We start from the raw sequence: 26226 nt of genomic DNA on the forward strand, positions 1-26226 counted from the left end.
AAACCAATGAAACAGAGTGCCTGTGGACAACAGGATCAAGCGCTCAATAGCAATCAAAGGAGATTTGACGAGAAAGGTCGTTTCTTAGGTTGTGCTGTTTTGAGGTTTGGTGAGGCGGGAGTGAGATATCAGTGGCGACCCCTGATTAACCCTGGGAGAAGCGCGCAAACCCCGGGGGAGGGGGGTGTGGCGGGGGCTCGCACAATCTTGGTGTTGCTTCTCACAGCAGCCCAAAGGCCATTCAGTTGTAAGTGAGTGCGATATAATATCTTGGTTTCCAACAGGCCAGACTATGGTCAACATATCCGGCTGATCGATCTGTAGCCGTCAAGTCAGAAAGTGTGCACAATTATGTTTCTCTTGAATGCTGCGGCCAACTCCATTCACACAATGCGTTGCCTCTGCTCCCACAGTCAATGTATGTATATATCATGGAAGCGCAACAAGACAGTGAGTGCACGTAATATGGGCCAACCAAAGGGCCCAGTGAGGTAGACTCTTAACGCCGTCTCCCAGCACCACCGCCGCCACCACCAGCCCCGGTCTCGCCTTTGTCGGCCAGCGAGACGACCTCGCCGATACCCGCGGCCTCCTGCTCGTCCTCAAGGGCGGTGATCTCCTCGCGGCAGTCCCACCACTTCTCCTCGCTCAGCTCGAACGCCTTGGCCTTGATCTCCTTGACCGTCAGGCTCTCGGGCTGGATGCCCTTCCACCTGAGGCTCGTCATCAGCACCTCCTGCCACTCGGCCGACGTCCGCTGGAAGAAGTCGCGCCTGGATTCGAACGGCCGCGGGTGCGGCAGCCCATCGTCCACCGAAGTTGCGGCTGTGTCTGCCTCGGACTCTTCCTCCTCGGCTGCTGTCGACGGGGCCGTCGAGTCCGTTCCGGCGTTGGATGCCTCGTCCTGTTGTTGCTGCTGCTTCTTCTTGCGCTTGCTTTCCGTGAACTTGGCGCTGCCCTCGTCGGCCATCTCCACGTCTTCATCTCCCTCGTCATCGTCCATTTCCTCGTCTTCATCTTCATCCTCGTCGTCTTCCTCGTCCTCTGACTCGACCCAGTCCTCCTCCGACTTCCTGTTGAAGATCTCCTTGCAACCGTCCATCTTGCCGAGGTCAATGGCGTACAAGTCGTCAAACGTGAACTCGCGGTCCCCCTTCTCGAACGTCCCACCGTAGATGTAGAGCACATCGTCCTGCACGGTGAGCTGGGCATTGAACCGCGGGTGCGGCAGCTCATGTGACACAGGCATCTCGCGTGCCGGTGCCTCCCCCTCGCTGCTGTCGCCGCCGCCCTCCTTCTTGCCGTCGTCCAGCTCCATGTCGCCCGCGTCCTCGAGAGACTTGCCCGTCTCCAGCGCCGCGAGCTGCTTCAGCAGCTCCTCCTCCTTAGCCGCAGCCCGGCCCCTCCGGCCTACCCTCTCCTCGCCGCCGCCACCGCCACCCTTCTTCTGCTGCCGCGGCTTGCGCAGCGCGAGCGGGAAGAAGCGGTTACGCTCGACGTTCCACGCAAACAGCCCGTTGAAGAACTCACTGTCCATGCCCTCCTCGCTCTCCTCAACGTCATGCACGCCGCCGAACATGATACCGCGGCCCTTGTGATACGCCATGGTGGCCCCGGCGCGCTTGGGCTCCGGCGCGTTGGCGGGCCTCTTCCGGCGCTCCCACCGCACTGTAGGCGGCGTGTTGGGGGGCGCTTCCGCGGCGGGAGGCGTGATGCGCAGGAAGAAGCAGTCCTGGTGAACCATGGGCTTCAGCACGTTGCGCTGGCCCTGGGCTCCGGCCTTGCCACCCTTGCTGGCGGCCGCGGTGGCCTTGACGCGCGAGTACCCGCCAAACAGCACGGCGCCCTGCTCGTGGGGGAGCAGGGTGAAGCTGGACCTGGCGTCGGGCTTGAGCTGGGCGGGCGGCAGCACGGGGGAGATCCAGGAGAAGTTGACCGTGTCGTACAGCCACAGGTCCGCCAGGTACTTGGTGGCGTTGGAGGTGTCCTGGAACCCGCCGAAGAGCACGATGTACTGCTTGTAGTAGGTCATGCGGTGGCCGCTCCGGGCGGGCGGCGACTTGCCCTTGAACTCGACCCGCGTCCACTCGCGCGCGTTGGGCTCCAGCCTCCAGAAGTCGTTGTAGTGGTAGAAGGTCCCCTGCTTGGGGCTGCTGAACTCGCCGCCGAAAAGGTAGACGTACTGGCTCTGGTTGCCACCTCGGCACCAGGCGTGCCCGGACCTCGGCAGCGGCGCGTTGGGGGACGTCACCGTCTTCCAGACGTCCTTGTCGATGTTGTAGATGTGCAGGTCGTTGAAGAAAGTGGCCAGGGCTCCATTGAAGTACTCGCCGCCAAAGAGCAGGAGCTCTTTGGAGTTGCTGGGCGAGGCGAGGAAGCACGACGCGGCCCTGGGCTTGGGCGGGCCGTCGGCGACGACCTCGGTGACCTTGAGGAACAGCTCCTGCTGTCTCTGGTATTCGGCCAGGACCTCGTCCAGGTCGACATCCTCTGCGTCGCTGTCGTCGAGCTTGGACGCCTTGTTCTTTGCCTTTTTGTCGGCCTTCTTCTCCTGCTTCGCCTTCTTCTCGGCGAGCTTGGCCTTCTTGTCGGCGCCCTTCTTATCCTTCTTAGCCATGACGTCGAGTGAAAAACATGAAATAATTCAAATATCCTTCTCCTTCCTTGATGGTGACAATTAGAGGTCAGTGTGGACTCATGGGCGAGGTTCTGCCGCCAAGAGCACACCGAGGAGCCTGCAAAGCGGGCAATGCGTCAGAACTGAACGGGGGAATTCTCCAGACAGAAATTTCGCCAACTTGGTTCACGTGCCCATGCAACTCTGCATCTATAGCGGTGCTGACTGGTACAGCAAGAATCAAGACTACATAAATCAATTTCAAAAGATATATGTGAAGCAGCAACCCACGGTATCAATATCCGCGATTTACAGACCTGGAAAATGAGGTTGAAAATGTGGTGTGTTGAAAGGCCCCACCTCACTGGGCCTCCGTCAGCTTTCAGTGACCTCGCAGTTAGCGGCAGACTGCAGTTCTCGTGTGAGAACGTCATCGCCCTATGGGTTCACGGCCACACATGGTGCAGCAACTTGGTCGCAAGAAAACCAGCAGCAGTGCTTCAAAGAAGAGAATGTATATGTACCAAGAAAATCCCCGAGCTCCAAGTTACCTAGGTAAGCAGCTCCAACCAGCTCGTGCCATGGTTGTCTACACGGTGAAGCAAGCCACTTCGTGCACCACACTCGCTCTCAACAACCTTCGCTTTCCTGAAAGACGAATATTGCCATGCCCACAAAATTTGACTCCTGATATCATGAACTTCGTCAATCTCACCCCTTTGTCCCAGTTGAATCCAAAACAATGCCGTCCCAAGCCCACAACTCCCAAAACCCATCTATTATGCTCTTCCCGACCGCCAGATCATCGCTGACATTGTTCTCATCGTCGCCCGACTTGACCTCCAAGGTGAGAAACGTCTCTCACATGACCACACATTTTTTGTCCTTTTCTGCTTCAGCGGCACCACCATTAAAGTTATATGTCCTCCTGTTCCGGCCCCTCCCGGCCGTGGACCACGTGGCATCGGTCCATGCGCTCTGGCTCATCACGTCATAGTCAGGCTCCTTCTTCTTACCCTTTTTCGCCTTGTCTTTCTTGCTCTTGCTCCTGCCGGGTCGCCATCCCTTCTTCTTTGCATCCGAAATGTTCTTGGCGGCGCTCCGTTCCGCGCGAGACGTACGTCGGTGCACGGATGACACCCTCGAGCTCACACCCGGCCCCGGCGCACCGGATGTGGCCAGGAAGGATGGGTTGAGCTGTACCTCGAGCTGCTCGGCCGTGGGGCGCGGCGCTCCTGGATTCCGAGAGGGCCGCGGATGGCGGGGAATCGGTGCAAAAATGAGAGGTTCCGCGCGCCGTTCAGATGACTGGTGAGTGGGACCATCGTACGCGCCCGACACACCTGTTGGAGTGCTGATGATCAAGGGCTGGTCCGGAGACACCAGCGCGTGGTCGATCGCATGGACCATACTTGATGGGTCCGAGAGGGAACGCGAGTATGGATGTTGAGGCAGTGGCTGATGCTGAAGATCTGGAACAGCCTGCGTGCTCCTACCGCGTGGTTGGTGTACAGACATCGGCCTGGCCCTCTCACTATTTCGATTCGTAGGCACTCGGGGCAGATGAAAACCTGTCGAGAGTCTCCTTGCCAGGCCTGACCGGCTGCTATTATCAGGCATAACGGGTACCTGCTCCTGCGCAGGAATCGCTGGATAATGCTGAGCGATCCTGTCGTTGGCCGTGACTTTTGCATGAGATACCTGTACGGAATAACCCGCCGAAGTCATCACAGGTATTGCTGTCTGAGGCGGCGGAATCGGCCATGTCTGTGAGTGCACAGCAGTCGGATATGAACCGCCGAATGTGTGAGGATTCCAAGAGCAGTTAGGCGGCGAAACTGCTATCATGGTTCTTTCAGCGCGCGGCGCCTCCTGTGGAGACTGACCTGGGAAGGCGGGCGATGCCTGCATCCGTGGAACCAGTGGCATTACACGTTGAGTTCCAGTGTAAGTAGATGCATTTGTGAGTGCCGGCGATGGTTCCGCGCCCGACCGCACACCGCTTTGAGGAGTCGCCGGGCTGGCTGTCTGCTGTGTGCTCGAGGACCGTGTGGCCTGTGGCTGAGGGGTATCAGGGGGCGACACATTGTAGATGTCTTCCTCTTCGTATGCGCTTGTGGGAGACTCGATATGTGGTCCTTGCCTGGAGGGTGTGGCGGCGGCAACATTTGTGGTCGAAAATCGCTGCTGCTGCTGCTGGACAGTGGTTTGAGAGGTGCGTTGATGCGTACCCTCCATCCGATTTGGAGCCAGCGTATGCCGTCTGGTAGGTAGAGACTGCGCATTGCCCGGTGCAATTCCGTCTGACTCTGGCGTTCGATGCGCCATTGGGATAGGTGGAACAGGGGGTAGATTTCGGTCTGAAGACCCGGGTACTGGCACAGCTATCACGGGTGCCATTGAGTGACGCAAGAAGGCGGGTGCTTCCTCAGGGTCCTCCTTTTGATAAGGCGGGGGTGGAGGCACCCAGTTGTCGGCGTCACTTTCATGGGGATGCTCAGCTCGTCCATCGGCCCGTCGATACTCAACCGGCGTCCCTGTCGTCGTAGTAGGGTTGTGTCGCCTGTGGTTGGCAGCCGCCGTGGCGGCACGACGCAGGGTGGTGATGGAGCGAGGGCCAGTATGAGAGTAAGGTAGATCCAAGGCTTCCTGTTCCTCCATGATCGTCGCCGTTTCCGTTTCTTCGGTAGCTGCGGGAGGCTGTGCCGAGCGAGGTGGTGCCTCACCAATCCGACGGGGCACAAGTGGGTCGTCATCCTCCTCCTCTTCCTCCGCAGCCGAGGCGGGTGTGGGTCGCGCCGCCGTTGTTGCCGCTCTCATGATGGCGCTTCGAGGCCCTCGCCTCTGCGCCACAGTCCTTCTTCTGACAATGGCCACCTCGGTAGCCATATCGCGGTGCTCCTCCTCGAGAACCTCGGGTTCTTCTAAGCCCACCTCGATGGTGATCTCAGCGACACGGCCGTCTTCAAGCCCGTAATCGAAGTCGACGAGCGTTAGCCTGCCACCATCCTCAAAGTCTATGCCATCTTCGTCGGTGATAGGTTTTGCCGGAACTGCGCCCTTCGCAGCAATGACCAGACGCTCCTTCATTGAAGAGTCCCCGAAGCCGGCCACCCACTTCACAGTGCTCACACCACTCAGCTCGGTCACCTTGAAGCCTTCTACGAATGTATTCCGGAGCTTGTCGCACAACAACTGCCATTGCGGCACCCTTGCCTCCCCGGCTTCTTGTGTCCTGGAGCGCATGGAGCCCCCGCTGACCCGGCGGTGCACCCCCGGGTTAGCAGCAACGTCCAAGTTGTTACTGGTAGTATCTGGGACGGCCTCAAGATCTTCCGGCACACCATATAGCCACACCTCCTTCCCCTGGAATCCCGCAGACACGAGGTCACCGCAAAGAGACGCTGCTGGCAGAGTGCATGGGATGAGCTTGGCCTGTTGTGGGGTGTTGGGAATAGGTCCAGTGAAATACGTGGTGCCATTTCGTAAGTCATCGATGCGCACAGCGCGGAAAGTCTCGAAACTGCGGTCATAGGTAAAGGCATATGCCGCCTCGTCGTGGGTAGATTCCTGTATAAGAACGGCATGACTGCAGTCACGGCTGGTATTTGGGAAGAGAATCGAGGTGGTCCACAGAGCACTGATATTGTCACCAGACAGGTGACTGCCCGGGTCATAGTAGGGCGCGGTCAGAATGACAGTGTTTGGCTGGGCAGACTGGACGGTGGTACCCAGGATCTGGGTGCCATCAAAAGAGAAGGCGAGGGCGTCCACGGCGTCACACTTGACAGACCTCCTGTCAGTAGGCAAGGCGCCGGAGCCGAGGGACTGTACTTCGATGCCGCCTTCGTAGGCGGCAGCCAGAACGGTACCGCATGGCGAAAGTGCAATGGTGCGAGGACTGTGATCGAGTATAATGGACTGGGAGCGCTTCGGAGGGCGCTGGGTCAGATCGTATAGGTCGACCTGCATCTCAGTCAGGAGGACTGCCAGGAGAGAGCCGTCATCCTTGACACATGTGGCAGCGGGTCTGCGGAGTATCTTGAGCTCCCTCTCCACTCTCAGGGTGGGACCTCGGAGGTCAATGATGTTGATGCGCGAGGAGTTGTAAGCAAGCAGAAAGTGACCCTTGGGCGAGGGGCTGAAGGACATGCCATCGCCGCCAGGGCACGAGGAACTGCTGATGGAGTTGGACACGATCTTGACGATAGTGTGGTTCGGGCGCAGATAGGCGTCGAAGAGGTTCCGCTTGACCTCCCTGGCGAACAAAGTCCTCAAGGCGGGCAGATTATCCTGTGCGCCGTTGGGAGGCTTCTTATGACTCGCGGAATATGACGGGCACCTCATCAACTGGAGAGCATAGAGTCGACCTTGCTGCGAGGCGTTGCGCCATTTTGAATTGACGAGAATCAAAGAGGCGAAAGAGCTGGGGTCGGCGGCTTCCAGGATTCTAGAGCAGGGCATGATGCGGTTAGGAAAGCGGGAGACAGGTGGGTTTCTGGAGCACAGAACAGAAAGAGATTGTCCTCACTGCTGGATGATCTCCTCGGGCAACCTGTCGAGAGCGCTCGGCTCGATGTCATCGTCGAAATCACTGATGCCCCGGTCAGACAATATGGGGTGCTTCTCGATCGAGGAGCGCCTCGGGCGCTGGGCGTCGACAGAAGGCTCGTTCATGGCCTGTGACATGGTTGAGAAGAACAGAGGCCGACCAGGTTGAGGGTATAAGTCGCAAAGACGCTGGGGCAGGTAGTATCCCGTTTAGTCCATGATTCGCGGCAGCCTGTCCTCACGAACTGCTGAGTACGGGATAGGAGAGGATGCGGATGCCGGGTCGAGGTGGTGGCCAGCTGAGAATGGCGAGGAGAAAGAAGAGGCACACTCGAGTTGTGTGTAACCTCTCAGCACCGCCTGTCTGGTCTGTTGAGGGCGGGGGTTGGTGAAGCGGCCAAGGAGTGAGCAGGGCGCGAAGAGAGAGTTGAGCGAGGCACCCAAGGACCGAGGACCGAGGACCGAGAGGAATGGGGGCTTGATGAGAAGATGGTTCAAGCCAGGCAAGCCCAGCTCAGCGGCACAGACACGAGCAAGACATGCACGCACAAGACACAGACAGACAGACACGGCTTCGTTTCTGGAGGGAGGTGCCGTGGTAGGAATATGGGATGCGCCGTGCGGCAAATGAGCTTGGGATGGAAAGGCGGCAACGAGCAGCAATCCATCTCTCGTCAGTGCTGGCCGCCCTGCACTGTACTGTGTGCAGTTGGTACACGCCCGAGGTACCTAGGGAACTAGGCACCTGGGTACCAAGTATGCAGTGTAGTCTATGCAGTTGGCTGTGGCGGAGGGGCGGCGGAACGGCATCGTCCATTGGGCAGGCGAGGGCAGGCCCTCCTCGCTGGGGTATGCCCTGGAACCGCCCCAGCAGGGAGCAGGCTGCCACTTTTTGTTGGAGCACGCCGTCCAATGAGGACTGCACAGGCGTGGTCAGGCTAACCAGCACCTGGGCAGTCAGGCAGTCCAGTGAGCAAGTGCGGTGCGGTGCATCCATCATCTACTGTATCGAGTTTCAAGCAGTCCCTTTCATGGCACCTTGATATAACACCATTGGAACTGACCGTGCATCTAAGGTATATGGATGGTAATATACGTGTTGCTGCAGTAAGGCTGTCAACGTCAAAGCCTCGCCAATCTTGCTTCTGTCCATCTTAATCTGCCTCACGCACAAGCCTTGAAACCTCGAGCCCCCGATCCTCGAACCCTGCGCCTGCCTAGGACGTTGCAATTGTTTCGGCAAAGTTTGTGGCCCCAGCCTTGGAAGACGTCATTGCCCGCCGGCTGCGTGGCCCAGTCGACCGATAGCTTATCTGAAATTGGATATCAGAGCGTGGTAGCAGTTCGGAATATGTATTGCAATCATTGATGGCAATGGTATGATGTTGTCCCCATCTGTATATCGATACACTTTCTCTTTTGTTTTTTTCACGCTCCACACAAATGCACACACAACACACACACGTTCAGCGGGCCTCGGCACTCGACCGGTAAAATTGCGAGACGCTGCAGCTAGGGCCCATTGAGTCGAAGGAAGGCGGAAGGATTCTCTAGCTCCCCTCCCCACCTATGCGGACAGATCATGCCCTCTTCCCCGACCATCTCCCGTCGTCTCTCGCCCGCCGCCTCGTGTCTCGCCTCACACCTCGATTATAGTCAGCCTCCGAAAACCATCGGGAGCACCAAGGCAGCAGCAGGAGGGAGCCCAGAGTTATGTGCTTTGCGAAGGTGCAGGTTCGAGATATTTTGTGTGCCAGTCAGCGAGGCTCTGCGGTGCCGCGCGATGTAATGCGTAATGGCCCCCCAACGTCCCAATCCGACCTAGGGTCGCACTATTGTGTGCACATTTGTCGTGGTAGCTCGAGCCATCTCGGAATCTTCCCTCGCCCTACTGACATTTCTGTTTCTATTTTTGGCAATCCCATCTGCACAGTACGAATGCGTGTAAGCGCCACAGTGCGCACCCACCCGCTATCACGTCTGGCCCAACAGGCCCAAGCCCCATCCATCACACACGCGGCGTATCGCCTCCATCGGTGCCCGCCTGGGCTTCCAGCACTTCCAGCTGTGAGACTTGTCTAATCCTTCTGTCGTGTAATCCCATTCAGTACCACGCCCGGACACCCCTATTACATTGACCTGAGACTGGTCCTTTGCAAACCGTCCATCCCAAAAAGCGTCGCCCCCGAGTCCTTCTTGCACCTGCCGCCCACCAGCTCCATTCCTGCTGGATCAGATTGATTGATCGACTGACTGCTTGCCTCACCAACAGGCGGGATGATATCAAACTACCAGCTGCAGGCTCCAAAAGCCTTGCTGATGTACACCGCCTCGGGGGTCCCGACCGCAGCATGGGAACGACATTTTGGACTTCTAACTACTGTACTGTGGTACGCTCTTGCAACTATAAAATCTGATGCCAGACAGTTCCCACTGCGGCTCCCGATATCCAGAGCCTCTAGGTACACTGGCAGCTGTCCAGTGGGCACTTCCGCGTGGTTGAGGTGGTCGCTAACGCGGCACATCGTCACTAAGTCATGTCCCACACCACCACAAACTTCATGCGGGTAGTTCACATACTGTGGTATCTGTCTGGAGCCTCCACGAGCACTAGGTGGCGGCCCCTGCGGATCGGTCGGTTGCTCAAAAGTGGACCCATCGGCCCTGCCTATAGATCGTGATAATCTTGACGAATCGCCAAGTACTCGGCCACCTTCTTAGGCACACGAGGTCATCCATCCACGTACTCGTCCTACCGGATATAGTCAGGCCTATCTGCATGTGCTGCCGCTTTGGCCCCACACCAAACCAAGTCTCTTGGAATTACGGGTGTTCCAGGCTGTTCTAGAGCAGATCCCTCCACAAATCAAAGTCTCGGTGTAGCACTCATCAAAGGGGACACTGAGTCTACATTATCTGCATGACACTGTTGTCTATTACCCACTTTCAAAGTGTTGTCTTCCACACACACACAAGGCAGGGGTACAGGCCAGTTTTAATTACATTCCTTTAAATTTCATACAATATTTATAAAGGTATTTAATCCATTTATATAGTAGTAAACTCTTAACAACTAAGTGTAAAAAAATAATCTTAATAGTAGTGTTAAAAGACTGCCTCTATATAGTTCCTCCTGTATTTATGATGATAGGTGAAGTAAGGAGAGGCTGTAGTCTTGATGAGTGAGGTGTTGATTGTGTAGAACCCCCCACCCCACCCCCTCGATTTCTGCTCCTTTCAAGCGGTATTTCTAATAAGAAATGACTAGTTGTGTTCATATAGCGTCTCCTGGGTTTTCTAGGTGAGTGATAGTATAATGCACTGATTTGTAGTGATGAAGATATGTGTCTGGGTTTATAAGTCGCTTGTCCTGGGTTGGCAGTGGCCTGGTGAGTAAGAATTCGAGCCCCAATATACTCGGAATTCACGAGCCTTGTAGAATGAGGTATGGTGATTTGCATGCCGCTGTAGAGTGATTCAGCGGATGCGTTATCTCAGGACGAACAGATGCCACAGCCAATGCTGCGACTTGAGCCCAGGGGGTCTTGATGATGCGCTGGTTTGCCGTCTCTTCTCCAGACTTCGAATTTTGAGGTCTCAAGGCTGAGCATCTTGTTGTTGGTGTGAGTCCGACAGGCTTTGGCATCTCATGCTGCTGGCGAAGACAGACCTGACGTTGTTGGGGAGTCTGAGAAGTCTGAGTATTCGAATGACTCGGTATACACCCCGCAGCTCCGGAACACGCATTTAGCCTAGAGCTCGCCTCTCGCAACTCGACAGGGTATTTCCGCTGAATATCAGCTCTCAGTTGTGTTAAGCTCTCTTTGGAGACCCTCAGCTGCTGGGGGGCCTTATTCCAGGAGACCAAAACCGAATATGGCACCGTGAAGAAACTTTTAATATAGACCCAAGATGCCTGCGGCTTGTACATCTTGGCCCCTGGGTTGCAGAGTCGGAGGTGGTCATGGGTGCTGCGTGGAGGTAGCTTTGTGCCGATGAAAGCGTGGAAATCATCGTAGTGCTTGTGCCGGTGAGCAACCATCCTCCAAGGCGGAAGGAAGTCTGTATCGGGCCCAGAGTTGTAGGCGCTGACGGTCGTGACAATAGCATGGCCCGGGCCAGCCTGAAGTATAATAACTGGGTGGTTGGTGGCCCCCCGATGAAGATAACTTGAAGCGATAAGGTCTTTGTGATCTTTGGCACCGAAGGCCTCGTGGCTTCTGAGAAATGCGATCTCGCCGTCTTGCCATTTGCGTGTAGCAACGCTCGCCTGGTACGGACGACGATGGTTCATGGTGAAAAAAATTGAGGAGATGAGAATCTCAGTAGTTTCTAGTTTCTTTTGTTGTGGTTTTGATGTAGTAGAAGCTTGTTGTGATTGAGAGTAACGTTTTGAGAGTAGGAGAGAGAACGTAGGATGGAAGTCAAGGTTGTGCATGAGGGAGAGAACACGACTGCCAGCATAATATATCGCCATTTCGACCAATTTTCCGTATAAGCTCCAAACCGTCCTAATCCCCCGAAGGCCTTCTTAAGCCTAACTAACGTAAGGCAGCTTAGGCGGCGACTAGCCTGTGGGCTACTTGTGTCCACGATTCTAGTTAACGCCGTCGTCAAGACGGTGCACCTTAGCCTTGTCTGTGCGTCGTAAGGCCGAGGCCACAAGGCTGAGGCCACAAGCAGCTATTATATTATGACTATTGTTATCAACATCATATCCTTTTTAAGTACTAGGTCTTGAGTGCTTACTACTATATAAAGGTACTATATATATCCTTAGTATTCGGAATAGAAGCGAAACCACTTATTGAAGAAAAGGACGGAGAGCACTATAAGTAGTATGCTAACAGCCCTTAAAGCTTCCAGATGCTATTCCATCTCCAAGTATATCTATGTCTGATTCGTGAGCCCGGCCAGAGCAGTTTGTGTGTGCTGTTTTTTGCCGCTCGTGAGTCCTGCAACGTAGGCACACCGCGTGTCAGAGTCATGGGCTACTAAAATTTCCAAATTTCCAAGCATTCGGCCGTGTGGCCTAATGGCTAAGGCGTCAGATTTCGGTTGAAATCATCCTCTCTGAAGATTGCGCGTTCGACTCGCGTCATGGGTTAGTCTTTCACATGAATCTTCAATCTCCAGCATGTTCTAACACATATACTAGTCGTGATATCTGAATGATACATTTTTTTTTCTTTTTGCCGCTCTGTTTGCATTCTTTGCCACTGGGGCGGCTGTGGACCCTAATAGATACGGGAACCCCGCAACGAGGTCAGGCTCAGTCTACAGTGAGTTTGTAGTGCTCCGGAAACTACGGCCAATTGTTGTCAAGTTTCGATCAAGATCACAGCACGGGAACAGGGAACAGGCCATTATGGCCCTGACAGTATGCTGCTGAGATGCTGCAGCATGTAACAGCATGATCAGTGTCTGGGGCAAAGAAAGGGAATTGAACCCCTCGGGGAGCTGCAGCTCTGCCTGATGGTTTAATTGCTAGGCTAGCGACACGTGCAGTCGCGTGTTCGTCGTGCGCGTGGACAGGGATCCAGCTCGTCTCACCTGCTCGTCTCACCTGCTCGAGCTAGACCCCCGACGTAATCGGTTTCTGCCAGTACCTGCTGCAACTCGCTCTTGACTTTCACAACGCTCAGTCAATGACTCCCATCTGAGGCCAAAATGCCTCCACGGACATCGCCCCGGAAGAAGGCGACTGCTGCCGCCGTCAAAGTCGAAAAGGAGGTCGTCCAGAAAGTCAACGGTGCAGCGGCGAAGGTGAAGGCCAAGGCCACAAAGACTAAAGCCGAGGCTGCCACTCCGAAGAAGGCCGCAAGCAAGAAGCGCAAAGCAGCTGAGGACACCGAGGATGAGGATCACGAGTGTGATAGTCACAACGAGGAGGAACCAGAAGAGAAGGCGAAGGCTGAGCCAAAGAAGCGCAAGACCAAGAAGGAGAAGGAGGCGGATGCGATGCCGCTCGCGGGCAGAACAGCCGTCAGCTCGCTCAAGCGAGCCATGTACATCGGCGCGCACGTCAGTGGCGCAGGAGGTGAGTAACCCGAGTATTCCTTGACATGGAGTTCCCTCATATTGACATGCCCTCGTCGCCCGCAAGGCTGCCAAAACTCCATCCAAAATGCCACGCACATCGGCGCCAATGCCTTCGCCCTATTCCTCAAGTCCCAGCGGAAATGGACTTCCCCAGCGCTCAAGGACGAAGACCGCGACGCATTCCACGCCGCAGCGAAGGAACAAAAGTACGACCAGGGCGCGCACGTCCTCCCACACGGGTCATACCTGGTCAACCTCGCCCAAAAGGACAAGGCCAAGGCCGAGCAGGCCTACGACAACTTCGTCGACGACCTGAAGCGGTGCGACGCGCTGGGCATCAGGCTTTACAACTTCCACCCGGGGTCGACGGGCGGCGAGACCATGGCGTCGGCGTGCGGGCGCATCGCGGCGCAGCTGAACCGGGCGCACGCCGCCACCGACAAGGTCGTCACCGTCCTGGAGAACATGTGCGGGCACGGCAACGTCATCGGCGGGCGGCTCGAGGACCTGGCCGAGATCATCTCGGGCGTCGACGACAAGTCGCGCGTGGGCGTGTGCATCGACACGTGCCACGCCTTCGCGGCGGGCTACGACCTGCGCACGCCCGAGGCCTTTGGGAAGGTGATGGCCGAGTTCGACCGCGTTGTCGGGCTCAAGTACCTGCGGGCCCTCCATCTCAACGACAGCAAGGCGCCGTTCGGATCGCACCGCGACCTGCACGCCAACATCGGCACCGGGTTCCTGGGATTGCGCGCGTTCCACAACGTCATGAACTACGAAGGGTTCCAGAACCTGCCCATGGTGCTGGAGACGCCAATCGACCGGAAGGGCGAGGACGGAAAGACGGTCGAGGACAAGCAGGTCTGGGCTGACGAGATCAAGCTCTTGGAGTGGCTCATTGGCGCTGATCCGGAGGGCGATGAGTTTAAGGAGAAGGAGCGGAAGCTTTCTGCCAAGGGCGAGGGCGAGAGGAAGAAGATCCAGGACCAGGTCGACAAGAAGGCGGCCAAGGATGGTAAGAAGAGCACCAGGAAGAAGGGAAAGAAAGCCTCTTCGGACGATGAGGACAGCGAGTAAGTGTACCTGTTTCTTGCTCTGACATTGCATGGTGGGACGAGTATTGGCGTTGGGGCAGGGGAGACAAAGCAGTTGTGACGGCTTGTATATATGACGGCACGATGCTTTTGATGTGCCAGTGGAATATTTATGATCGCTAGGAAAGGGTATAATTGCGTTTGTTAACACTGCGCGACAGGGACAATGGGAATCAGCAAAACTTCATGAAAACCTGGATGAAGAAGACAAAATGAAAGTCCAATCCAAGTGCCGCTGCGCCATGTAAACTCCATATGCCAAAGTCGTGACCCTCGTGCTCGTCCGCATATCCATCACACCCTCCTCGCCTTTGCAACAGCCTCCACCCTACCAAGTAACGACCTCAGGCCTGCGCCCTTCTCGCAGTTGGCCTCTAACCACGCCTCCATCCGCTCTCGCACGGCCTTCATGCCCCTCAGCAGCGGCATGCGTATGCCCTCTTCGTCCTCCACGTGCCCGCCCGGGTTGAGCAACATGTCGAAGCACTCGCCCCAGATCTCTGTCTGCCAGTACCTCTTGAGACCCTCTCGGATCCTGTACTTGCGGCCGGCCTGCGTCCCCAGCCCGCCGGCGTCGCACCTGACGGTCTCGATGTACTTGCTAAACAGGAGGCAGTGGATGATACCGGCCAGCCCGTGGTAGTCGATCTGCCACGTCCAAGGGCGGCCCTCGCGCATCTCGGCGCAGTCCTGCGCCGTTGTCTTCCAGTCCGCCACGAACTGCACCTCGGGAACGAACGCGCGCATGTCGATGCCCCGCCCGAAGTCGATCAGCGTCACACCGCGTGAGCCCCAGCCACCGGTCCCGTCCGCCCGCCACTGTGAACTCAGGGCCTCGCCGCCCAGTCGGAGGAGGCAGTTGTCGGCCTTGAGGTCGCCGTGGAGGATCTGCCTCGAGTGCAGCCCCTCGACTGTGCGGAATAGCTCGATGGTGAAGAACATGGCGAGACTCTCGTCCATGACGCCAGAGGACTCCGCTCGGAAGATGTTGACAACGTCAAGGAGCGAGCCGTGGGGGTGGAACGGAAGCAAGAGGAACCCCTCGTCTTGGTAGAGGTGCATCTCAAGGGCGCAGGAGAGAGAGGCTGTTGCGCGTTCCTGTGGACCGAGCCGATCGTGGGCCAGGCGCATCATGTGGAACTCCCAAGCGCTAGGAGGGGTCTCCATCTTGAGTGCTTCTAGGCGCCTGCGTTGGTTATGTGCCAAAGAGAGAGTCCCCTTGTGCATGACCACCGGCGCATCCTCGTCTCCTGTCTCTTCAGGCGACGAGTTCTCGACCAGGTACACTGGCGCAAAAGCACCTGCGCCCAGTTCCTTCTTGACCGTGTACTCGGTCTCGATTCCGGGGAGACGTATGATAGGCGAAGCGCCAAGATTCGCTGTCTTGTCTGTGCTGTTCCTGCTGCTTCTGCATGCTTTGATAAATTTGCGGATTTCGCCTCCTCTCCCATAGCTCTCGGATCGATGGTCAAAAAGCCCTAGACAAGAAGTCAAGGGCGGGTGAGATTCCTCAAGGATTTTGTTTCGAACCTCATCGTCTACTGGGTTGCACTGTGCCTCACTTATGATGGGGCCTTTGGCCGGTGCTGCCCTCGAGTCCGTCTTGGGTGCCAGGGCTGGTCTTGACTTCGGCAGCAGAGGCAGTGATATGTGTTTCACGGGAGAGAATTCCTCATGGATCACTTCCTCTAGAGGGCTGCTGCTCATCGGCTCATAATCCTCGACCCCTCGCGGCGAAGCACCATACTTCCTGCTAGGAGTCTTATTGGTACCGTAGCGGTCATTGTCGTCAGAATCGACCTTTAGCGAAGATTCGGTCTTCTCCGTGATGGGCGTCATAAAGGGGAGGCGATTGTTAGCCATCTCAGACGGGTCCCTGTATGTTCGTGTCACGGCAACATAGTCCTCCGGAGGCAAGGGGACAAAGGTAGTTCTCGTCCTGGGCGGGGACATGTCGTCGTACATTGGGGTGTCCATGTCTTCATCGTCATCATCAATGAATTCAGGCGCGGTGATGGTATGCTCGGTGAAGGCTAAAGAAGGGTCTGCATCCCTGATGTTGATCAAGTCAGACAGGACAGACCGGTCGTCGTCATCTTCTTCGTCGTCCCTGTCAATGCCAGGAATGTGTCGTCCCGCAGAGAAGTCAGACCATCCGCTGACACTCTTGACGTCCGATGTCTCGTCATCTCGAGCTGCTTGGTCTTCTTCTGTATCGCCGGCCTCACTTGTCGTAATTTGTCGAGTCGTGCAGGTACTTTCTCCGACGCTGGCGGTATAATTGCTGTCTGTCTCATATTCGTCGTCATCCGCATTCTCATCCGCCTCCTCAGAAGCGCGTTTCAAAGGTGCGTTGAATATGTCATAAATGTCGTCTGTGGCAGCCCTGGTGTGCATGGTCATTGTCGGCTCGGACGTATGTTTCTTCTTCAAGGTTTTGGGACCAGTTGGCGAGTCTAGCTTCGCTTTGACTACTCCAAGTTAGCTGACAATGTCTTCATGGAGTGACACGTCGACCTACTGATTTGAGTCTCATTGACCTCTGCCATTTTCTTCTTTCTTCCTGCGCGGTGTTGATCCGGGAGACGGCCATTCTCATCCAGGGTAACGACGTCCTGACGGACCAGCAACTTCGCTGCCTCTTTTGGTGGCGGAGTTGGCACGCCCCCTTTGACGGTTTTTGAACGTCGTGCACCAGCTACTGCATCTCTCTGCCATGAGTGGTCAAGCCAGCCACGGTTCGATGCCCATACCTCCTCAAAGCTCAATTCAGTGCCTGGCACTTCAGGGCTTGGATATACCGCCTGCAGGTCAACGAATACTCGCTCCTTTTTGCCATTTGTAGGGTTCACGGTCACTTGATAGTGCGAGGGAGCAATCGTGATATGAGATTTAGAAATTTGGGCCTTGAACTGATACAATACAATAGGCCAGTTGGCCGAAAACAATTAGTCCTGATATTCGATCAACAAACGGCTATGATGGGGAACGTTTGGAGACAGGTAGGCTTACCGGATCCCTGAACACCGACATCTTGGGCCCGGTGCTCTTCTTCCCACCAGTCTGCAAGGTCTCGCCTGCCCATGGCTTGGGCGCCATCACGTTCTCTTTCCTCCTGTCCGCTAATGAACCGATCGAATCCCAGCCCTTTGAGCCGGACTCTCGTGAGCCCATGGCAGACGGCGGCGCAGCATCTGCGTCCGAGAAGATTTGCATCTTCGGCTTGGATGACTTGGGTTTCTGTCCGCCAAGACCGCTTGCCTGGCTCGGTGCTTGGGGATCCCTCTCCAGGGCTGCAAACGGGTCGACCTTGGCCGCCAGCGCAGGTCTGACGGTGGGAAGAGCAGGGCTGGAAGGGCCTGCGTCCTCCGGCTGTGCGGCCAGGCGCTGCTCGAACTCGCCGAACTTCCTCACAATCCTGGCCGTAGGTCGTGCTTCCCTCTCGATACCCAGCTTGTAGACCTCCTCGGCTTGGGCCCATCTTCCTGCGCCCTCTAACCAGGCCGCATACTCTTCATAGAAGAGAGCGAGCGTCTCACCGATGCCATGCCTGGCGAGGAACACAAAAGTCTCGCGCGGCGAGTCGGCAAAGAAAGATATGTAGAGAAGCCAAAGCTTCAGGTAGCGAGGGTCGTTCTTGTATTGGGGTGCGCTGACGAACGCCTTGGTCGCTCGCTCGAGCACGGTATGTAGCTGCGACGCGGGTGTCGCTTGTGCCGACGGGTATGCGTCCAGGATCCAGTGGATGTATCGGTCATATACGTCGAGGGGGTCATCCGCCTCGGCGATGTTGGCAATCTCGGACTCGTACTCGGCACGTATGCAGTCATTTATGGTCTTTGTGTCTGCTGGTGTTGGTGTGGCGAGGCTTTGGAGCGCTGGTCTTGCTGACTTTGATGTGAGTGCTGAGGAAGGGGAAAAGGTCTCGGCGAGCTTCCTTGCGGAACGGCCGCTGGGGGGCGCTTGAATGTTCTCTTTGCTGGCTTCGATCACATCGAAGTTGATGAGATCGTCTGACGCAGCCATTGTGCTGCTGTTGCTCTAAGTCGAGCCTTTACGCTGATTAAATCAATGTCCGTTCGAATGAGAGGCAAGAAACATGTATGGTCTTGAAGAAGTGGGGAAAATCTAGGTTGGAGTTGGCGTTGGCATGCGTGGGTTTCGGTTGTTGTTGGGTGCATGTGCGTGAATGTCACAACAAGCTATGATGAAGGGGCCATTTTCTGTACTGTTCATTTGTTGATGTTGATTTGGGCAGGGGTGCACTGGCCTGCACAGAGAGTGTGTCACCGTTGCTCTGGAAACGGACCAGCCAGAAAAAAAAGTGCCGCCCCACAGCTTCCATCGAAAGTTCAGGCCCCAACAGAGCTTACGTAAAATTTTCGACCGGTGCGATACACAGGACTCCGTACGGAGCAGAGACTGACCCATAGATGCTATGCGGATGGGCTTTATTGCGAGGGATATTTTGTTGGACTACTGTGTATCAGGCCAGAGGGAGAATGGGTGCGCTCACAACTCTGCAGCTTGGTGATGACCGTCAACAGCTGTCAGCCTACATAGAACACATCTACAGCGCACCCAAGACAATCACATCTCACGATCTCACATCTGAGCATGCAGCTGTTGGTTTGGTATATTCATCATAACTTTTATTCGGTCATCTTAGGTCATAGAATGCAGGCTGGTGGCCCGCAGATGATCGAGCCAGGTTTTCGTAACTAGCACTAACGCGTCCTTTTCCAATATGTCGACGCTCAATGGGATATCTCAATTGCTCAAAATCGCCTTCACGCCCTCAGCGTGCCTCCTCGCAGCCAGCTTACAGGTTGACGGACTTGCGGAAGTTGGTGCCAGCGTAGATGGCGTTGGAGCCAAGCTCCTCCTCGATACGCAGGATCTGGTTGAGCTTGGCGAGACGCTCAGACCGGGCGGGAGCACCAGTCTTGATCTGGCCGGCCCGGATACCGACGACGATGTCGGAGATGGTGACGTCCTCGGTCTCACCAGAGCGGTGGGAGACCATGACACCCCAGCCGTCGGCGTACGAGTCCTTGGCCGCCTGGATGGACTCGGTCAGGGTTCCGATCTGGTTGACCTTGAGCAGCAGGGCGTTGGCAGCCTTGAGCTCGATGGCCTTCTTGATACGGATGGGGTTGGTGACGGTCAGGTCATCACCGACGATCTGGATGTTCTGGGTCTTGTAGAAGTAGCTCCAGGCCTCCCAGTCATCCTCGGCGAAGGGGTCCTCGATAGAGACGATGGGGTACTTCTTGGACAGGTCTCCGTACAGGGCGGCAAGCTGCTCGTAGGTGATCCATTTGGTGGGGTCGGACTCGGGGTTCTTGAAGTCCAGGTCGTACTTCTTCTCATCGACCTTGTAGAACTCGGAAGAGGCGACGTCCATGGCAATGTTCATCTTGCCGGTGTAGCCAGCCTTCTCGATGGCATCGGTGATGAGCTCGAGGGCCTCCTCGGCGGTCTGGATATCGGGGGCAACACCACCCTCGTCACCGACGTTGCCGGCGGACTGGCCGTACTTCTTCTTGGCCAGGCTCTTGAGCTGCTGGTAGACCTCAGCGCCCCAGCGCAGGGCCTCGGTGAAGGAGGGAGCGTCGGAGGGGACGATCATGAACTCCTGGAAGGCCAGACGGCCACCGGCGTGGGAGCCACCGTTGAGGACGTTCATGAAGGGAACGGGCAGGACGTAGGGCTTCTTGGTTCCGGCAAGGTCTGAGACGTGAGCGTACAGAGGGACGCCCTTCTCAGCGGCACCGGCCTTGGCGACGGCCAGAGAGACACCCAGGATGGCGTTGGCGCCAAGCTTGGTCTTGTTGGGGGTGCCATCGAGCTTGACAAGGAAGTTGTCAACAGCGGTCTGGTCCTTGACGTCCAGGCCGGCCTTGATCAGCTCGGGGGCGATGATGGTGTTGACGTTCTCGACAGCCTTCAGGACACCCTTGCCGCCCCACTTGGCCTTGTCGCCATCACGGAGCTCACAAGCCTCGTGCTGACCTGTATGGGGGCAAAAAGTATCAGTATTGACCGCCGTGAGAGACGTTTGTTTGCGTGAGGATCCTTGAACTAACCGGTGGAGGCACCGGAGGGGACGATGGCACGGTGGAGGCCGGTCTCGGTGACGACGTCAACCTCGACGGTGGGGTTGCCACGGGAGTCGTAGACGTAGCGAGCGTGGATCTTGGAGATACCCATGTTGGATGAGTGTTTCTGAGTCTGGTGAGTCTCGTCAGCTGGCCGATCGAGGAACCTTGCAGGTCTTTTTGTTTGTTGCAGCGGACTCTGTGAGTTTTACGAAGGGGAGTTTACAAGGTTATATTGTGTTGGGGTAATCCGAAGCTGATAGGCTTGAGGTTGTCCTCAAGAGGAAGCAAGCAGGCCAATGGCCCTTGTGGAATTCCAGTGACATCAGGCTTCGGGGTTGTAAGACGAGAAGCAGCATAACCGAGGTGGTGTTTGCTAATCCCGAGGCGAGAAAAAAAAAAGCCCTCAATTGGGTCTCACCGGCAGCAGGTGATAATGCCTCAGGAGGAGCTCGGTGACGTGAGGCGAGAGGGAGCAGGGGGGGCAGGGGGAGCTCGGGGGAGCTTGGCAGAGCTCGAGGGGGGGACAGAAGGAGGCATACCTGGGGTGAAAATGACTACGTCGAGCTTCACGATGACAATGAGGAGAGAGATGTGAGGATGAGACAAGAAAACAAGAAGGTCAGGAAGGTTGGAAGAAGGGAGGCTCAACGTTTTAAAAAGCTCTCGGCGGGGTTGCTGTCGGGCAAGCTGGGTGTCTAGGTTGCTAGGGTCTTGGTGGGATGAGATGGAGGGGTCCCAGCTCCCAATGGCTAGTGGGGTGATCGCATCTCTCAAGGGGCTGAGGGGCTGACTAGCAGCCCTCCCATGGACTGGCCCATGTCTCCGTACTCCGTACAGGAGCCTACCGTGCGTGCCGGTGCAGGGCGTGTGCATGAGAGGACAACCTTGGAAGGCGTACGAAGGCCCACCGACACACCTTGACACGCACCTTGGGCAGGTCAGTACGACCTCTCGTGCACCAGGCAGGGACCCGCCTGCCCACTGGCACAGTTCACGGCACAGCTAAGACGGGGGATGCGGGACAAGAACCCAGGATCCATTGCTCGGCAGCCTCACAATGTGCTGCAGGCTGGCCTGCTCACTTCTCACCTGAGCTGGGCTCGGCCATGGACATCGTCCGTGGGTGACATCGTTTATCCTGGGCTCGAGCCTCAATCAGCCCAGCCGAGATCTCATGTTTCTGAGCCGCCATCGTCAGCTTCCTGAACTTTGGCTCGCGGACCCGCTGCCGGAGCCCCCTTGGGCATCCAGACAGCCAGAGCTCCATGGGTGCCATGCCGACGCCCTATTTGTCTCGAGAGCCGCTTGCGGCCCGGCGTCGCAAATTCTTGGACCAACAACACCACGTGTGGATTCAACGTCAGTGCGGCCTGGACCGAGACAAAACATCACATCATTACCCAGTGGAGTAGCCGTTGCTTGGCCGGTCAGGCACGGCATTGGCGTGATTGCGTTGCTTTGCTCGCCTAAATTCTAATTCGGGCTGGATGAGGCGATGAGGCTCTCTGGTGCCATGCCTCGGAGCAACACCACATGCTTCCTCTAAATGGCGCAAACCCACCGCTCTCTTCAGCTGGACTCTTGTCCTGGCCGTCTACCAAAGTCTACTCTATGGACTGTGCTGAGTTCTGACCACAGCCAACGCGTTGCATAGCTTTCACCGTCAAATCGCCGAGTTGAAGCCGCCATGCCGCGACTTGGCGAGCAGGGCTTCTGGAACACCACCGTGCAGCGCCTGCGAGATGATGACACGCAGCTTGAGACGGCAAGGAGCAGCTTGCTATTTCGATCGTGAGTACAAGTGTGTGGCAGCTTCTAGAGGCAGTGGGATGGGTGGCGGGGGCTGCGGCGATCAACTGGATCGAGTGGTAATGACAGAAGGGGCCACTGAAGCTTGGGGACCAAGCAGACCGGCCCAGCTGTCATTCAGCCAGTCGGTTGTCGTTGCTGAGGCAGTCAACCGGCAGGCCGAAGGGCCCCCAGCTTGCCTCCCCTGCCTGCCGCTGGGCGGCTACCGGCGAGAGCAACATTTGAAGACTGAAGTCCTGACTGCCAGGACCATCAGACCAGAAAAAAAAACCCCAATCGACAGTCGGCTACGCGCGGAACGGCGAGTGAGGAGCAAGGAAAGACTGCACGAGCAATTAATCCCATCATTCATTAGTCTTCGGTGCAGCCTCGTTCGCCCTGCCGGTTGGTCTCAGGGCCATGTCTCTAGCTCTTTCCTCATCGCTGAGACTGGCCGCCTCGCAGAGACTTTTGACTTCGAGATCCACAAGCGCCTCTGCTCTGTTGCTATGCTCGAGGTTGCCCAGGACAGTGCAGCCGCCATCCTCTTTTAGACCATCGTACGTGCCTTCTTGGGGGCCCCCAGACCCCTCAGACCCCTCACCCCAAGGGCATCGGCCTTTTCATCTTGCCTCTCTCATCCTCTCTCTGTTTGCTGGATCGTAAAATCAATCCCCTTGAGGCTCCGGACTGACCACAGAAACCGAGGCCCCCCTTTCCCCATCTGCAAGGACCCTGTCTTTTACCCACAATTCGTCCCGTCTTAGCTGTGAAACGTCACTGACTCCAACCTGCCCAGAGGTGCAACCCCTCCACCCCTCACCAAGAGACTATACTCTGTAATCAGGACTTCGACTTCAGATTGTTATTATCCGTTGCCTCGCGCCCGGAGGCTTCCCTCTAGCATCAGACCCCAAATTCGTCACTGCTCATTCAGGAGAAACAACATGTGCAGACACGCTGGCGCCACCGACTCCTCGAGCTCGCTCAACGTGAGCGGGAGAGAGCTCCTCCCCACCAACGTCGTCCCGAGGCACTATGACCTGACGCTGGAGCCCAACTTCACCGACTTTACCTTTGACGGTACTGTCGTGGTAGACCTCGATGTGGCTGAGGACTCCAAGTCCATTTCCTTGCACACACTCGAGCTTGACATCCACTCAGCCAAGGTCTCATCCGGTGGCAAGGTCGTCAGGTATGCCGAAGCCCCTTCCCCGCAACCCCTTGGTTCACGAGCTACTGCCGCGCGAGGAACCCGCACTCACGCCTTTCAATGTAGCTCTGAGCCCCAGATTTCGTACGATGAGAAGACCCAGGTTTCCAAGTTCGACTTCTCCGATGCCATCCCCAAGGGCAACAAGGCCCAGCTGGAGATCAAGTTCACCGGCCAGCTCAATGACAAGATGGCGGGCTTCTACCGCTCAACATACAAGAAGTCCGATGGCACCGAGGGCGTCCTGGCTACATCCCAGATGGAGCCTACTGACGCCCGGAGGTCCTTCCCTTGCTTTGACGAGCCCTCGCTCAAGGCCGAGTTCACCGTAACCTTGGTCGCCGACAAGAACCTGACTTGCTTGAGCAACATGGATGTCGCCTCAGAGACCGAGGTTCAGTCTGGCAAGAAGGCTGTCAAGTTCAACAAGTCCCCCCTCATGTCGACATACCTGATCGCATTCATTGTCGGCGAGCTCAATTACATCGAGACCAACGATTTCCGTGTTCCCGTTCGTGTCTACGCGCCCCCCGGCCAGGACATCGAACACGGCCGTTTCTCTCTGAACTTGGCCGCAAGGACACTAGCGTTCTACGAAAAGGTCTTCGGCATCGAGTTCCCGCTGCCGAAGATGGACCAGGTTGCAATTCCGGACTTTGCGCAGGGCGCCATGGAGAACTGGGGCCTGGTCACCTACCGTGTCGTCGACCTTCTCCTCGACGAGAAAGCCAGCGGTGCCGCTACGAAGGAGCGAGTTGCCGAGGTCGTGCAGCACGAGCTTGCACACCAATGGTTTGGCAACCTCGTCACCATGGACTGGTGGGAGGGTCTGTGGCTCAACGAGGGTTTCGCCACCTGGGCATCTTGGTACAGCTGTAACGAGTTCTACCCTGAGTGGAAGGTTTGGCAGACCTTCGTCACAGACACCCTCCAGGGCGGTCTGTCTCTGGACTCCCTCCGGAGCAGCCATCCGATCGAGGTCCCTGTCAAGCGGGCCGACGAGATCAACCAGATCTTCGATGCGATCTCATACATGAAAGGCTCGTGTGTCCTTCGCATGGTCTCCACTTATCTCGGCGAGGACGTCTTCCTCGAGGGCGTGAGGAAGTACCTTAAGAAGCATGCCTACGGCAACACGCAGACGGGCGATCTTTGGGCCTCTCTCGCTGAGGCCAGCGGCAAAGAAGTTGAAGAGGTCATGGACACCTGGACCAAGAAGATCGGATTCCCGGTCGTGACCGTCTCAGAGAGTGGCCCAGATAGGATACACGTAAAGCAGAACCGATTCCTGCGAACCGGCGACGTGAAGCCCGAGGAAGACGAGACTCTGTATCCCGTTCTTCTCGGCCTGCGAACGGAGGACGGCGTCAACAGGGGTCTAATCCTTAACCAGCGTGAAGCAGACTTCTACGTCCCCAACACAGACTTTTACAAGCTGAACGCCGATCACACCAACCCCTACCGAACATCCTACTCCCCCGAGCGCCTGGCGAAACTTGGAGATGCGGCCAAGAAGGGCCAACTGAGTGTCGAGGACCGCGCAGGCATGATCTCGGATGCAGGGGCTCTTGCCCAGTCAGGCTACCAGAAGACTTCCGGTGTCCTGAGCCTGCTCAAAGGTTTCGACACCGAGACAGAGTTCGTCGTCTGGGGTGAGATTGTGGCCCGTCTGAGTGCTGTGCAGGCTGCCTGGATCTTCGAGGCTGAGAGTGTGCGAGAGGGCCTGGAGAACTTTCAGCGGCACCTTGTCAGCTCCAAGGCACACGCGAAGGGCTGGTCGTTCACTGAAAACGATGGACATGTCGAGCAGCAGTTCAAAGCCTTGTTGTTTGGAAGCGCTGGCTTGTCTGGAGACCAAAAGATCATCAGCGCTGCAAAGGACATGTTCAACAAGTACATGGCTGGCGATAGGAATGCCGTTCACCCCAACATCCGTGGCAGTGTCTTCGCCATGGCTCTGAAGTACGGTGGCAAAGACGAGGTAAGTCTCTTCTGTCTCAGGTCCCAGGATTGATCAAAACTAATGCTTGACACAGTACGAGAAAGTGCTTGACTTCTACCGCAATTCCACAAACAGCGACGAGCGCAACACGGCACTTCGCTCTCTCGGTCGCGCTAAGCAGCCCGAACTGATTCAGAAGACCCTGGACTTGCTTTTCAGCGGTGAGATCAAAGACCAGGACATCTACCTCCCCACGAGCGGGTTGCGCACTCACCCGGAGGGTATCAATGCCCTGTTCAAGTGGATGAACGAGAACTGGGATGAGCTCTACAAGCGCTTGCCTCCGGCGCTCTCCATGCTGGGTTCCATGGTCCAGATTATGACCTCGAGCTTCACGAAGCAAGAGCAGCTGGCTGAGGTTGAGAAGTTCTTCAAGGACAAGAATACCAACGGTTATGACCAATCTCTGGCCCAGAGTCTGGATGGCGTGAGGTCCAAGATCCAGTGGCTGGAGAGAGACCGTTCGGATGTGGCAAACTGGCTGGCTCAGAATGGCTGGGGTGCATAGATCGCGAACTTCGGCCAGCGACCAGATGCACAGATGTTAGAGAGGCTTGGAATGGAGGCCGCCTAAAATATGTGCTGAGCAATCAACTCCAGAAACAGGATTATGTATATATGAAAGCACGGCTAGAGATGCCGCAGGGACTTGTACCCTGGAGAGGACAGGGCTCTGCGATGGACGCCGCGTCCTGGATCGACAGACGTACGATAGTTACAGTGCCTGTGTATATGTTATTAGACACCAGCAGCCAAGGCGTATAATGCCACTCTCACCCTGCCTCAACGGGCTTCCGCGAATTGGCGAAGGTGAC

The 26226-nt window shown here is 56.5% G+C and overlaps 6 protein-coding genes across 6 annotated transcripts; 2 read left to right on the forward strand and 4 right to left on the reverse strand.

The window, feature by feature from the left end:
• Window positions 1-190: 190 nt before the first annotated feature.
• On the reverse strand, window positions 191-2968 carry KVR01_004972 (uncharacterized protein). The gene has a single exon (XM_044785807.1). The coding sequence runs from the start codon at window positions 2615-2617 to the stop codon at window positions 500-502; it is 2118 nt and encodes a 705-aa protein (XP_044645417.1). The 5' UTR covers window positions 2618-2968; the 3' UTR covers window positions 191-499.
• Window positions 2969-3113: 145 nt separating this feature from the next.
• KVR01_005672 (uncharacterized protein) lies at window positions 3114-7929 on the reverse strand. Its single transcript, XM_044791727.1, has 2 exons — window positions 7149-7929; window positions 3114-7067 (listed from the first exon to the last, which is right to left on the reverse strand). The coding sequence occupies exons 1-2, from the start codon at window positions 7304-7306 to the stop codon at window positions 3479-3481; spliced, it is 3747 nt and encodes a 1248-aa protein (XP_044646117.1). The 5' UTR covers window positions 7307-7929; the 3' UTR covers window positions 3114-3478.
• Window positions 7930-12838: 4909 nt separating this feature from the next.
• KVR01_005451 (DNA-(apurinic or apyrimidinic site) lyase APN1) lies at window positions 12839-14520 on the forward strand (the record flags this gene model as incomplete). The annotated part of the gene is made up of 3 exons (XM_044782677.1): window positions 12839-13208; window positions 13275-14283; window positions 14466-14520. The coding sequence occupies 3 exons, from the start codon at window positions 12839-12841 to the stop codon at window positions 14518-14520; spliced, it is 1434 nt and encodes a 477-aa protein (XP_044645896.1).
• A 78-nt stretch (window positions 14521-14598) lies between these two features.
• Window positions 14599-18330, reverse strand: KVR01_004936 (uncharacterized protein; the record flags this gene model as incomplete). Its single annotated transcript, XM_044786249.1, has 3 exons — window positions 14599-16775; window positions 16826-17216; window positions 17317-18330. The coding sequence occupies 3 exons, from the start codon at window positions 18328-18330 to the stop codon at window positions 14599-14601; spliced, it is 3582 nt and encodes a 1193-aa protein (XP_044645381.1).
• A 597-nt stretch (window positions 18331-18927) lies between these two features.
• Window positions 18928-21396, reverse strand: KVR01_005179 (uncharacterized protein). Its single transcript, XM_044791430.1, has 3 exons — window positions 20632-20938; window positions 20394-20538; window positions 18928-20319 (listed from the first exon to the last, which is right to left on the reverse strand). The coding sequence occupies exons 2-3, from the start codon at window positions 20515-20517 to the stop codon at window positions 19127-19129; spliced, it is 1317 nt and encodes a 438-aa protein (XP_044645624.1). The 5' UTR covers window positions 20518-20538; window positions 20632-20938; the 3' UTR covers window positions 18928-19126.
• On the forward strand, window positions 21380-26192 carry KVR01_005017 (uncharacterized protein). Its single transcript, XM_044792198.1, has 4 exons — window positions 21380-22756; window positions 22996-23391; window positions 23476-25390; window positions 25446-26192. Exons 1-4 carry the CDS (start codon window positions 22617-22619, stop codon window positions 25917-25919), a joined length of 2925 nt encoding a protein of 974 aa, XP_044645462.1. The 5' UTR covers window positions 21380-22616; the 3' UTR covers window positions 25920-26192.
• Window positions 26193-26226: the final 34 nt, after the last annotated feature.

Source organism: Diaporthe batatas (genome assembly GCF_019321695.1).
Source record: "Diaporthe batatas strain CRI 302-4 chromosome Unknown Contig00005, whole genome shotgun sequence".
In the NCBI taxonomy this organism is placed as follows: Eukaryota; Fungi; Ascomycota; class Sordariomycetes; order Diaporthales; family Diaporthaceae; genus Diaporthe; species Diaporthe batatas.

Coding starts and splice junctions, on each gene's coding strand:
- KVR01_005017 (XM_044792198.1), top strand. CDS start 22,617: ATGTCTCTAGCTCTTTCCTCATCGCTGAGACTGGCCGCCTCGCAGAGA. Junction 23,392..23,475: donor TCCGGTGGCAAGGTCGTCAG/GTATGCCGAAGC, acceptor CTTTCAATGTAG/CTCTGAGCCCCAGATTTCGT. Junction 25,391..25,445: donor AGTACGGTGGCAAAGACGAG/GTAAGTCTCTTC, acceptor TGCTTGACACAG/TACGAGAAAGTGCTTGACTT.
- KVR01_005672 (XM_044791727.1), bottom strand. CDS start 7,306: ATGTCACAGGCCATGAACGAGCCTTCTGTCGACGCCCAGCGCCCGAGG. Junction 7,068..7,148: donor CCCGAGGAGATCATCCAGCA/GTGAGGACAATC, acceptor GCCCTGCTCTAG/AATCCTGGAAGCCGCCGACC.
- KVR01_005179 (XM_044791430.1), bottom strand. CDS start 20,517: ATGGGTATCTCCAAGATCCACGCTCGCTACGTCTACGACTCCCGTGGC. Junction 20,320..20,393: donor CCCCTCCGGTGCCTCCACCG/GTTAGTTCAAGG, acceptor GCCCCCATACAG/GTCAGCACGAGGCTTGTGAG.
- KVR01_004972 (XM_044785807.1), bottom strand. CDS start 2,617: ATGGCTAAGAAGGATAAGAAGGGCGCCGACAAGAAGGCCAAGCTCGCC.